Source organism: Acanthopagrus latus, chromosome 1 (assembly GCF_904848185.1).
Source record: "Acanthopagrus latus isolate v.2019 chromosome 1, fAcaLat1.1, whole genome shotgun sequence".
NCBI classification, from domain to species: domain Eukaryota; kingdom Metazoa; phylum Chordata; class Actinopteri; order Spariformes; family Sparidae; genus Acanthopagrus; species Acanthopagrus latus.
Window position 1 is genome coordinate 27186151 of NC_051039.1, and position 13516 is coordinate 27199666.

At 43.5% G+C, this 13516-nt stretch overlaps 1 protein-coding gene across 1 annotated transcript in view; it reads right to left on the minus strand.

Moving 5' to 3' along the window:
- Positions 1 to 13516, minus strand: part of maml3 (mastermind-like transcriptional coactivator 3) — a 102923-nt gene that overhangs the window by 50700 nt on the left and 38707 nt on the right. Inside the window, exon 2 of the mRNA XM_037098667.1 lies at positions 527 to 1273. Coding sequence (XP_036954562.1) covers positions 527 to 1273 — 747 coding nt within the window. The remainder of the gene's footprint in view (positions 1 to 526; positions 1274 to 13516) is intronic.

Here is a 13516-nt window from a genome sequence, read left to right on the forward strand (position 1 = left end):
TGTCCATAAAAGTCATAAAAAAGTCAAAGTTCAAAAATAAAAGCACTGTTGTAGTCTGGCTGTAAGCCATCTGTCTCTGACCACAACACCTCACAGATGGCTTATAAAACTGTATTATAACCCTGAAACAGCCTGCAATTTTTTTTTCTGAATGACCATGTAAATGTATTAATTCATATAATTAATGATTTTAAAATGTAATTTCTAAACAAGAAATTACAAATGTTGAAAAACTTTTCAAAAGCAGTTTCTACTCATTGTATTGAATCCTTGCACTGAAAAGTGTCAAACACGGCACTGTGAATGCAGATTATACAGTTTTATGACATGTGAGTGGTGTCTGTTACAACTGAAAGCAATTTCAATTTGTGCTCCATTTAAAGTTACACACTACAGATGTGCTGTAATTCTGCCTTCAGAGGAAACATCAGACAAGTATCAATATGTCACTCAATCACCTAGGCTGGTCACAACAGGTGAGGGTTAAATACCCCTGCCATGTTATGTTAACCCTCTCAGTACTGACCTGTGGTGAACCCATGGGAACCTGTGGGCCTCCCTGTGGAGGCTGAGGAGGAGGAGGCAGGGCTGCCACAGGTGCCGCCCCCCCTCCAGGTGCCGTCGTATTCCCCCCTGCTTCCTGTGGGCCCGGTGTCTGATTGTTTGCTGGCCTGCCAAACTCTGCCTCTTTCTTGTCCTCAAAGTCCTCATTGAAGAGGTCATGCATATCGTCCTCTGGCACAGTGTTGGCCAGCTCATCGATCAGCTCCTGCCACTCCTGGTCATTGAGGTTGATGTCCGAGAACAGTTTGTTCTGATTGGACAGAGACTGGGGATCAGAGGACTCCATCCCGCCTCCGTCATCAAGTGGCTCCTGTTTCAGGTCTTTGAGCAGGCTGAAGCTGTCCTCCAGGTCCGGCAGGGCACCGTTCAGCTTCATGTCCGATAGATGGCTGCCACCGTTCTTCCCCAGCTCATCTGATGCCTGGCCTACATGGTTGCCATTACTGTTTGTAGTGTTGTTTCCTGTGGAAGTGTTGGGCCCACCAAGTATGGGCTTAATGTCCATTTGGTGATGCAGTGGAGAGATGGGTGGAACATTGTTGTTATTGTTGTTGTTAGGGAGACCAGTTAGCGAATCCAGACCACCTGAGCCATCCTTCCGTACCCGTTTGGTGGTTGGTGAGTAGCTGCCTCCATCACAGATGCCGTTCTGTTCTCCATTGAGTGGCGATCGTGCACTGTCCAGTTTCCTCTTCACAGTCTCCTGGAGCTGTAACAAACAGGAAAAAGAAATTTGATTAGGTCTGGAGGAGCACCAGAGACAGGACTTGTTAGCAATATGAAAACTTTTCTGTGGTATCCAGGGTGCTAAAAATGGAAACAAAATGAGACCAAATCAATATGGCTGCTTCCTCTCTACGCAAATCCAAACAATATCCTAAGAATGCTGGAGGTGAGCTGAAAATCACCAAGACAAATCAATTGTACTTTCAGAACAGATTCAATGTGACTGAAATGATGATCATATTATGAGCTCTGACATAGATAAAACATGCACGTGTGCAGAAGTGCTTGAAGTTGTAAACATGGAGCAGAGCAATGAGAAGACTCGCAGCCCAGCAGGCTGGACTCAAGGTTTTGTTCAGGAAGGAAAGATCAAAAGAACCGCTTGTTCTATTCTACCCATTGTAAGCATCAGCCAATGGGTGGATGAGCTGCCCCATCTAAATCTACACCCCATTCTTAGCCTTACTATTGACAGCGTCTGCACAGTCCGCTTAACTTAACAGCGTTACTGCCTCTGTCATGGCACAGACGAGATAACGACAGGGTGCTAACGAATGCTGGCTGGCGGTTAAGGTAATCACTATCATAGACCTGGACTGGAGAGGAGAGGAGGTATGAGGGGACAGCTAACAAAAACTGAGACGTAGACACAAGAGACCAAGAGCACAGAAAGACCATTCCATAATGAGAGATTTAAATTCTCTCCAGTTTGGCCTTATCTCTGCACTGAGCAGGTGTTTTCTTTCACCAAAAATGTGGTTTTCAATAACACTCATAAATGGACACTAAATACAGATATCTCACATTGTAGTGCCGACATGACAACAGAGAATTTAGAAAACTCATATATAATTGTCAGCAGAGGGCTGGCCTCACAGTAAGTTAACAATTCTGTTCAACTGATGATACATGGCCTATACTTGAACCAACGCTTGGCTGGAACTATGAAGTATTTACAGCTAAGTTGGCAAAGAAATGTACCAAAAAATATGTCATTTAGAATCTGTGGTGTTAAGAGGGTTTGGACAGGATCCTGACTACATCTCTACAAGCCCTTAAATGGAGTTTTGAGCAGCAGTAGCAGCACTTCAGAGACTCGGTGCATCAGTAAAATGTTGGTGCGACGGATCACAAATGCTTAGTTGTATATTGAGTGAGCAATTTAATATACTCTCAATCTCAATTTTACTCCTAACTCCTGTTAATTTCAGACCTTAATGAAGTTGGCAGAGGAATGGTAGATGCTATTAAAATGACGGATGGGAGGCAGGGACCTCATTTATAAAAGGTTCCCAGGGTGAAGATTGTGCGCTCCGACCCAAATCTGAGTGGAATTTGGGAATCCTACAAAAAGATGATTGTAGTGTTTAAATGAGTGGTATAGGATAGCATTTAAGGTTTGTGAGAATGGATGTTATACTTAAAGTATACTACAGTACTACTGTGTCTTTGCTTTTTTTCTACATTAAACCCAGATCAAGTGAGAGACTATTCTTAAGGGGCTATCAAAGAAGAGCATTTGAAAGCAGATTAGGCTGTTAATTTAATGCTTAATTGATGCTGTTTAATTAATAATATTTCTGAAAGAAATCCAGCTTTAAATATTTCAAAAGCAGCTGAGTTACTAAAGGACATCTGATTAAAAGCTCCATAGGCAAAACTCAAGGATACTTGAAAAAAGGTGGATGTAATGCTCTCTAAAAGAAAATGTATAATGTAAATTTACGTGAAAAAAAGTGAAAAGAAATACATGGAATGACCTTCTGAAAAAATACACTGTATTGGTACTATCTGACTGAATCCTTCTTACGCTGGAAATTCATTCTTCTCAGTCACTACACACACACACCCATGCAAATGTATAGCCCCACACACTGATTGGAGCACTTTGCAGGTTACATACAGTACGAGCATTCTGCAGATCTACATTTCAAACAGTCTTCTGTGAAGAAAGGAGCCGAGACGCAGTGAAATATTTTGTACAATCCACACTCTCAACTGTCACATGTGAAAGAGTCAAACACACACACACGCTCACACACAAAGGAACAACCATTGATACATGTATGTGTGCGAATGCACGCTTAGGTCTTTGTTATTCAGATGGAACAAGAGACAAAATATATTCAGATTGTATTCTGACCCTGAGGTGGACCCACTCAAGCTGCCAGACGTGCACGCACGCGCACACACACACACACACACACACACACACACACCACAAAAAACACACACACCACAACACAGAACACACAAATCATCCTTTTTTGACTTTCTTGGTCTACTGATGTGTGAATGTGTATGCGTACGTGTGTGTCTGTGTGGGGTGGGGCTGTCAGGTTGGCTTCCCCCTCTGTTCTCCACGATGATTGACAGTCAGCCTAATTATCTTTATGGCATGATAAACACTATTAGTATTGACAGCCAAAACTACAGTGTGTGTGTGTGTGTGTGTGTGTGTGTGTGTGTGTGTTTTTATGACTTGAACTCTTCTGCTGGTGTAGCCATTAGAGGAACAACTGAGAAAAACACTGGAAAACACACATCTCCACTGTCACGACACGGCTTCATCAAGTCGGGGTGTTTGCGTGTGTGGTCCTGCAATCAATGGGTTTAAATAATTCAGGTCTCCTGCACGCGGGTTGGTTTTTGTGTGAGTCTGGGTGTTTGTGTGTTTGTGCATGCATATGTGTGTGTATGTGTGACAGGCTTTCCCTAAATGCCAGTGACTCACGTTGATAATAACAGACTCGCCTTTCAAAGCCCACCTATAAAAACTCCCATAATTATCCAGGTGGTGTGAACTGTAGCACCCTCCCACAGACAAACACACACACACACATAACCACTTAATCCTTATTGATAAAATCCTGAATGTAGAAGCAGAAACAATGAAAAAGAAAACTACATCCAGACAGAAAGAGAAAGACGGACTGTGGTTCTGTCTGCTCAGTACTGTATGAGTCAGCACGGCGCAGCCTGAGGGAGCGTTGACAGGATGAATGACAAAACTGTGAGCCAGAACAAAATACTTCATATTAACTGCAGTTAATTAATCATTTGTTTTATTTGAGCACAATTAGCAACCTAATTACTCCACTGAATTACAGTAATGTACCTGGCATGCATGGGGAACCGACAATATTTTCATTCATTCAGCAATCACGGCAATAAAACACACCTGAATAGAGAGTGTTTGCATGTGTCGGAGAAAGAATCAGAACCGAGCGAAGAGAAGGAGATATGGAGAGTCAGAGACAAAGAATTTTGAAGTAGTTTAATCAAGCTGGAGTGCTTAGTGAGAGCAGAGGGAAAAGAGCATCGGTGTTAAAAAAAAAAAAAAAAAAAAGGACGAGAGGATGTAAAAGAGCAAAGACAGGAGAGAGAAAAGGGAAGAGAGCGGTGCTTGTTTCCCCCTCCTGCGTCTTTCTCTGTATTCTTTGACATAAACACCTGCTGACTGCTCCTCTGTCGGCTCCCACAACAGACAGAGAGAGAGAGACAATGACAAAGATACAGAGAGACAAAAGTAGGAGACACACACACACACACACACACCTGCACACACACACGCACACGCACACACACACACACACACACGCACACGCACACACACAGGGAGGAAGAAGGGATTTATTTGTCAGGCAGAAGGTCTTTTTCCTCTGAGTGTGAGGAGCTACCAGGACATGAAGATGAAGAGGAGGAGAGACGGTGAGCGAGAGAAGAGGGAGGCTGGGCAAGGGAGGGAGGTGGCTTGATGGAGAGGCATAGCGCGCCAAATGACAGCGGGGAGCAAACGATGAGAGGGTGATCAGAGAGGGAGAGGGAGGGAGAGGAGAGATGGAACCACTAAGGTGCTGTTGTTATAGCAACCTGCTGCTCTGGTGCTTTGTGCGCTGCATCCTCCTCCTTCCTCCTCCTCCTCCTCTCGCTCACTTACTCCCTCTCTTTAAAGGTTGAGCATCATATCGAATTCAACACAAGAGTCTCGATATTATAAGAACATGTCCATGTCAAGACAGTCATGGGGATTTTTTCTCATGCTACAAATTAAATGTGAAGTTGTCTTGCAGACAAGCCTCTCAAATACAGAAACCTTCTGTCCATAGGATCACAGAACATAATGTATCCCTCCTGAGATTTATCCCAGAAGGTGTCTTAAACCCGATCAAAAGTCACATCCCAACCACATCCTCTTTGCATTATAATAAGTCCATGCCATGCAGCCCTTTTTCCTCACCATCCTCGATTCTATCCATCCATTTTCCATTGATGCAACATTATCTCCTCACTTGTTTCTCGTTACTGACTGCAGGGGACAGTCAGTGGCCATGTGACACATACGGAATTCAGACCCGGTATTAACATCCGTCCTGAGTGATCCGATCTAAGTCCATCATTTCACATCTTGCAGTAACATGCCGCTCCACGTGTCTCAAGTTACCTCCTGTGATCGTATCTCACTTCACTTTTCCCCCATTTTATAAGCATATAAAGATGTATATCACTGGTGCGTATGGAAATGTTTCTTCACACAAATGAAGAAATATATTCATGTACAACATTTGCTGAATTAACAATAAGGCCCAAATAATTGCAGTTTTTCATAGACAGCCTTTCACAAAGTTTATAAGACCTCTCTTAACTCAACAACTCACAAAGTTGTTACAAGTCCAGCGCAGCAGAACTATTTAACACATAAATCCTGATCCCATTATCACAAACTGAGCAATCAGGTGATGGTGCACTAAACTGGTGGCACAGTGACTACAGTCAGATCATCAGATACAGGTAGCACGAACACACAGATATCGGCCAGAACTGTCCAAATTCAATTTGGTTTCCTTCATGTAGTACCATGCTCGTGAATGTGTGTGTGCACTTGTTCCTGGTCTGGCCCACTAGACTGTGAAATGAGCCAATTAAATCAAACAGGTCTTTAATAAGTAAATGTGTGTGTGTGGCTGTGTGTGAGTGGTGTTGATGGGTTGTTGCAAAATGCTCTGGCACGCATCCACCTTCCCTGCCAGTAAAAGGTGCTGTTTAATTGTAGGGTCTCGAACATGTGACTTTAAGGGCCCTGATGCATCAAGCCTATGGTCAGCCTATGTCGGCACTGTTGGTGTGTGTCCGTGGCTCTTGTTGTTGCAGTGTGACCCATGTGGTTGCAGTAGCTAAGCCTCGTCAGTGGCTTTATGGCCAACTGAGCAAGTAGAGGCGGCAGGGTTAGTGGGCGATGGATATCACTCTGAATGGCTGTTCAGCTAAGGAATCAGTGCACGAGCAGAGAAACAAACAAAGAAAGGGAAAACCCCTTCTGTCTGACACTGTTTTATCTATGATTTTACCCGTTCTGTGAGGTTTCTTTTTCACCTCAACCCCTTCGCTAGTGCCATCTGAAACTTTTTATCAGACACAATCTTGATGAGAAGTGGCTATAGTAGCACTATTGTGTCAAAAAACACTGCCTTATCATAACAACAGTCCAATGTCTTCCTGCTTTCTGAATGATAATTACAGACTATATTTACCTGGTGGTTATGAGAGGTATTTTCTTTCACACAGATGCAGAATTAACAAGTTGGTTGGCCATCAGCTGTAGTCTTTACGGTGTGTTCAAGTGTTACATTTTGGCCAAAATGTGAGGCAGCCAGCCTCTGTCACCTCTAGCTCTTTGATGTCGGTTTGGTGTGTCCAGGCCCCCAAGATTGGACCTTAGTAACCGACAACACTCTAAAGCTGTGCTCTGGAAATAACTGCAAAAACTGTGGAGACTTATTGGAAACTTCTTTGGTAACCTAAATGAATTAATTTATTTTTAGGGATTGAAATAATGAAAAGAAAACGGGTAAGAGAGACTGAGAGGAAAAAGCTCAGACCGTTTTCTTCAGCTTTGTTCACTTGCTTGTTGGATGTAGTATCCAAACAAGCTGCGGTATGACTACATGCCCCATGAACATCATTTCATCCACAGAAAAGTGAAACTGTAATGACATGACTTCAATGGCTTGCTAAAATCTGTGTCTAACTTTTATGATATACATTTTTTAAATTTAATTACAATGTAAGTCGTTTCAGTGTAAGATTTACAAAGAATTTAAGGCAAATCAAGGCGGAAAACAGGCAGGATGTCAGAAAGTCTGTCGTTCATCTCAAGGACACTGGTTTAAGCACACGTCAGCAAGCATCCATCCTGCTGAAGTGTCCGTGAGCAAGACACTGAAACTCGACCGAAGAGCATCTCTGAACAACCCTGACATAAATGGTCTGCCATTTGGTCAGAGTTGAAAAGTGAAAGAGATCAGGACTGGGTTCTCGGCAACGTTGGGGAGCAGACCGAAGTTTCAGACCTTGAAGGAAGGGTATGCTTCCCTGCTTTCTTGCCAAGATGAGGTTAATGTTTGTGCTGTAAACATGCAGCTGAAACCAGCAGCCAGTTAGCTTAGCTGAGCATACAGACCAGAAGCAAGAAAACAGTTGCTCATATTTCTGTCTTCTTGTCACATGAAAGCTAAGAGGTAAGTCAGATTGAAGTGTAAAACATTGGCTTTGAGCTTCTTACTAGAGACCAATTTCCTCGCCTGTGCAGCACTCCACTCTGACGAATTTCACATTATTTTGACTGTTGTAAGATTGAAGTATTTTCTTCCTGAATGCCAAACATTAGAGACGCACAGTGTTTAGTTTTCCTGACCAGATCCCTCCACATTGGGCAATAGATGGACAGAACACAAAAACAAAGAGTCTGTGGGAGTGAAGGACAGAAAACTCCAAGTGACAAGAGGAAGGTACAAACAAAAGAACCATTTGGCCGCCATCCAGGAGAAGGGTGTGTGTGTGTGTGTGTGTGTGTGTGTCTGTAAGAAAGCGCCTGCCAGTCTGCCTCCTGTACACAGGGGGCCTATACACCCCTGATTTGAATACACACACACTCCTAATCTTCTAAACAATAACGCTTTAAATATTACCTTTTCCAAATTCTGCAGCTGAATGCAGTTTTATTTTGCAGTTGGAGCGCTGGCAGATTTACGTATTGTGTCTTTATCCTTCAGCCAAAATAAAAACCTTATTAAACCCCACATGGGTACTCTTATGAGATGGATCTGAGCGGGGATATTAACACAATTTAGTTCTTTAAGGCTGCATGTTCTGTCCAACAAACTCAACAATACAGTGGCACTTTTGCCAATTTTAGAAGTTCTACTTGTTAAAAAAGAATCCATCCACATTTACAAGAAAAACTAAAATGATGAATGTATTTTAAATAGCTGGATATCTGTGTAGCAGATAAGCGTAGCACCACCCTACAGAGACAGATACAACGCTGACACACACACAGAATAAACTCATTGCAGGGTGGTTTATCACAGCTACATGATTTGTGTGTGTGTGTGTGTGGTAAGAAAAGAAAGAGCGTGTGTTCCATGTACGTGTGTCATCAGCAGTTTCAAACCTGCTGACCTGACATAAAACCCTAGCGGCCACAGAAAACCATCACTTCTTCTTCTCTATCCACCCCCATCTATCCCGACCCCCCAACTCAATAACAGATACCTTAATGTCTGTGTGTGTGTGTGTGTGTGTGTGTGAGTGTGTGAGAGAGAGAGACAGAGAAAGGCAGAAAAAGAGAATGGGCTATGGAGCAGTGTGTTTTAGCCATTAGCTTGCAGCGCTCAACTTCATATTGTCCAAGTCACTGTGGATATGAATGTGCTGGAGTTTGTGCATGTTGAATGTGCATCACTGCATGTGTGTGTTTACAATTTGTACTCAACGTGTAAGTAAGAAGGAGGGCAGAAAGAGAGAGAGAGAGGGAGAGAGAGAGAGAATGAGGGGACAAGAGAGGGGAAATTGTGTGTGTGTGTGTGTGTGTGTGTGTGTGTGTGTGTGTGTGTGTGTGTTTGTGTGTGGTTCCTGGCTGAGCAGCTCCTCTCTATTTATAGAGCTGCGGCTCCTTCCTGTTTCTGGAGCTGTACCATCACGCCAAGAGGGGGTGGGGTGGGGGGGTGAGAGAAGAGGGAGAGACAGAGAGAGAGAGAGAGAGAGAGAGAGAGAGAGAGAGAGAGAGACACACACACAGAGAGAAGAGAGAGGGAGGGAGGGATAGGGAGAGATGAGGAGAGGGAGGAAGTGTGAGTGGGTGTGTGGGAGGGGAGACTGGTCGTGTTTGAGTCTTTAGTAAATCAACAGATCCACCCCCTCTCTTTTTCCTCTCTCTCCCTCTCTCTCTATCATTCCCTCTCTCCCTCTTCTCCCCCTCCCACCCCATCCCTTCTTCCACCCCCTCCCTCTCTTACTCAACAACATGGGCTCAGCCAGCAGCTACGAAAGAACTACACACCAGAGAGGGAGAAGGAGAAACAGGGGGAAAGAGGCGGACTAAACTAAACAGTGCTAAAGGATGATTAGTGGGATATTTTTTGCATTTGATGGTGAAATTACAGAGTTCTGTTGCACAACAGAGCGCTGATGATTTAAAATCGAAACTGTTAAGATACTATTGCTGACAGGAAAAACAGAGCAAAGCCTCAACTGTTGACCTATTAGCTTTATAAAATCAGGCAGTATCTATATGATTAAAAACCCTTTATTGTCGACAAGACCAACTGGGATTCTAGGTTTGGGCCTCTGGTAATCACTTTGCAGAAAAAAATAAAACAATCACACTGAATGAGCGAGACTTATTGATAAGGTCTGTGGGACTGGCAATCCTTACAACCCATAGAGCCACTCACATCCTATACTGCTTGTGAGGGAGGGGCTTTGAGAGAGTACTGGGCTAATTATTTGCATAGCATGCTTTTTATTGGAATAATCTTGGAATACTGAGAAAACCATAAACCTCCATAACTGCAATAACAGGAGGTTTTCCTGTTCTTTCAGGTGGACTGGTGTGTCCCAATAAACTAAAATGTATAACAACTGAGCAAACTCCATTACAACTGAGAAAACTCTGTCTCCTGATAAGGGCCATAAAAATGCAGTTCAAAGCTCTGGCAGAAGCTCACACATGGACCTGCAGTTACAGATACGTTGTCAAAAAAATGCCATTGTTGATTTGTGGGAAGCCAGTGGGGGATCATGTCCTTGTTGCAGCACTAGTGAGCCTACCGTTTGGCTGTGGCACCAGCCCGGATGGGGTTAGGATCCAGGTGGGTGAGCGTAAGCCTTGTAGGAGTTATACCCTCCAAGTGACAGGTGAATGATGGAAGTGAAAAAGTCTACGATCCATTTGGGTCAACTGTCAATTTAGCATTGATGAGATCCAGAGCAAAGAAAAAAGGACCTTATAAATTGTGTATTGTTTATACTACAGCATACAGAAGAGCAACTGTATTTAGAAAATACTTGAGTTGGCCCGATTCATGGGAAAACCCATGTGCTGCTACTTTCTGCCTAGCTTTCCCCAATGTGAATGATTAGAAAGTTGAGAACTGTGGCACACTAGGGTTGGGTGATGTGATGGTTTTCAATCATGATCCATCTATAAGGCATCCACAAGCTACATCAGGTAACCCATAGAGATCAAGGTATTTATTGTCCTACTATCAGCGATATTAACACCTGATAATATTCAGGTACCCGAGCACATTCCAGAGGAAATGTGCAAAGTGTTGCTGCATCATGACCAATACAAGATTTTTGGGGCCGAGACTGATCTTACACCATATATCCACTGGATACATGTCTGCTGCATTCCGGCAATCCCCACCGGTTGCGGTTTGAGTCCGCCCCGGCGCAGTGCAGTAGACAGATGCCGTTGCGAGGCAGAGGAGTTCCCGCGATAATCACATGATCACTCACAACCGCAGTTATAGGTCTGTGTTATTAAAAACAACAACACGAAATGTTCCAGACCAATGGATCAGCAGAAGAGCTTGTGTTTGTCTCTTTTTTTGAGATTTGTGTACTGGTGTCAACACGGAGTGTTTTATTTTGAAAGGTAACCAGGTGTTATATTGTTATTTCTGCACTTGACTTCCTGTCTGCTCCGTGCTAAATTCAGCTGAATTGCAGCATCGTGCTCAAGCATCAGCCAGAAATAGAAGTCCTGCTTATCTGTACTGGAGGGCTCCAGACTGTCAGAGCTGGGACGGAGCAGATCTGCAGTGCAGCGGACCTCGTGGAAATTGACTCATAGACTAAAGTGAAACCTATCAGATCCGCTAGCGTGGCGGAGACGGAACGCAGCGGAGACGTATCCAGTGGAAATTAGGGGTTAGACAGTGCAAACATTCTGATATAAACACCTCAAATTTGGTTATGAAACAGCAGTGCTGGAAATAATGGCGTTACAATAAACAGCATTACTAACGGCGTTACTTTCTGTCAGTAACGGGTAATCTAACTAATTACTGTTTCCATCGTTACAACTCCGTTAGCGTTACCGACTATTAAATGTGGCGCGTTACAAACTGAAGCTGTTGTCATCCGACTCAGCTCTCAGCCACCGGAGCTGCAAAGGGAGGAGGGAGGGGCGGGACAACCGCATTAGTGATGTTGATTGGCTCTCTAGGGAAGAATGAGAGTTCGTAAGCCAATCAGAGTCAGTGTTCAGTTTACACACAAACAACACACGCATACAGTAGCCTCGCACACACATGCTAGCAGAGGTGAGCTGTAGCAAAAGTTGATGTTTTCAAAGTGGAAGTACAGACATGTCTTTAATCTCTTTTGTGTACGTCCATTGTAAGCAACTCTAATCTAATGAAGCATCTCTGTGATAGGCAGGTATGTTGTTGAGAACATACTCCTGTTATCAACAGCTGACTCAGACTCCTTCAGAGCCCTCATTGGTAAAATTCCGGGGAGAGCAGGTGCTGGTCCGCCATACAAGGAAGACGTTTTACATAGATGTCGAGTACACTAAAATGAATGCCGAGCTCAAAAGGGGGGATAATTAAAAGTAACACAATAGTTATTTTCCCTGGTAGCTAGTTACTGTTATTGTGAAGTAATTCCGTTACTAACTCAGTTACTTTTTGGAAGAAGTAACTTGTAACTATAACTAATTACTTTTTAAAAGTAACATGCCCAACACTGTCAAACACTGCTGACAAATACTTTTAATTGAGGCAAAATATTTAAAGATTTACAAGAAACAGCACTTTATTTCTGGATGATTTTCTGTAAAACCCAAAAGTTTTATTTCAGCCAATATTTGACAATATATACACCACTATTATTTTTATTTCTGTGATAAGTCTATAACGTCTGATAATATTTACCAACCGATATATCATATTCAAAACACTGAAACTGGGTTAGAACCCCATATCAACAGATGACCTGTATTAAATGACTCTGTTTGGGACGGGGCCAAAAATCTGCATCAGCACATACTACTGGTTTGCCCGTGAGTCTGAATCTGTTGGTCACTTTTTGAAGTGGCCAGTCATTGTTTGGAAGGCCTATCATATTGCCAATGACATGCTATAGCAGTGACGATATGTCATTTATTAGCTACTGGAGCCAAATAAAAGGTTTTGGTCAGGACTGTAAATATGGAAAAAGAACAGTACAACAAGAGGGAAAAAGAAAAGAGAAAAGGGTGAAGGGGGGCTCCCAGCTTCATGGCCAGATGGTCACCAGGAGGGGCCTGACAGCTGTGTACGTGTGTGTGTGCATGTGTGTGTGTGTGTGTGTGTGTGTGTGTGTGTGTGTGTGTGTGTGTGTGTGTGTGTGTGTGTGTGAGGGTTCCTATGCAAGTGTGTGTACGAGAGAGAGAGAGAGAGAGAGAGACAGAGAGAGAGAGACAGAGAGAGAGAGACAGATTGTGTCCAACACCTGTCCTCCCTGGACACAACAACAAAAGAGAAAGCATGAAAGGCCAGCTAAACTCAACATGGGCAACATCAAACACACACAGAGCAGGAGACAGAAAGAAGGTGAGCGAGACAGTGAGAAAGGAGCTGCGTGAAAGAGAGAAAGCGACAGAGCAAACGAAAGACAGCAACGGGGAGCGATGTACAAGAGAAAGACTGAAAAGATGAGAGGGACAGGTGGAAAATGAGGGGGTGGATTTTCACCTTTGTTCCTCCATATGGAGCCAATTCTGTTATCACACATGTAGAGGATGACATCTGCAGCCAAAAACAAAGTATGTTTGAATGTAATAAATGAGTAAGAGTCTACTGTATGTGTATATCTGTGTGCCTTTCAGCGGGGCTCCTCTGATTGGGTCGGTCGGGCAATGTGCCACAGAAGGCGAGTGTGCAATTGGCTG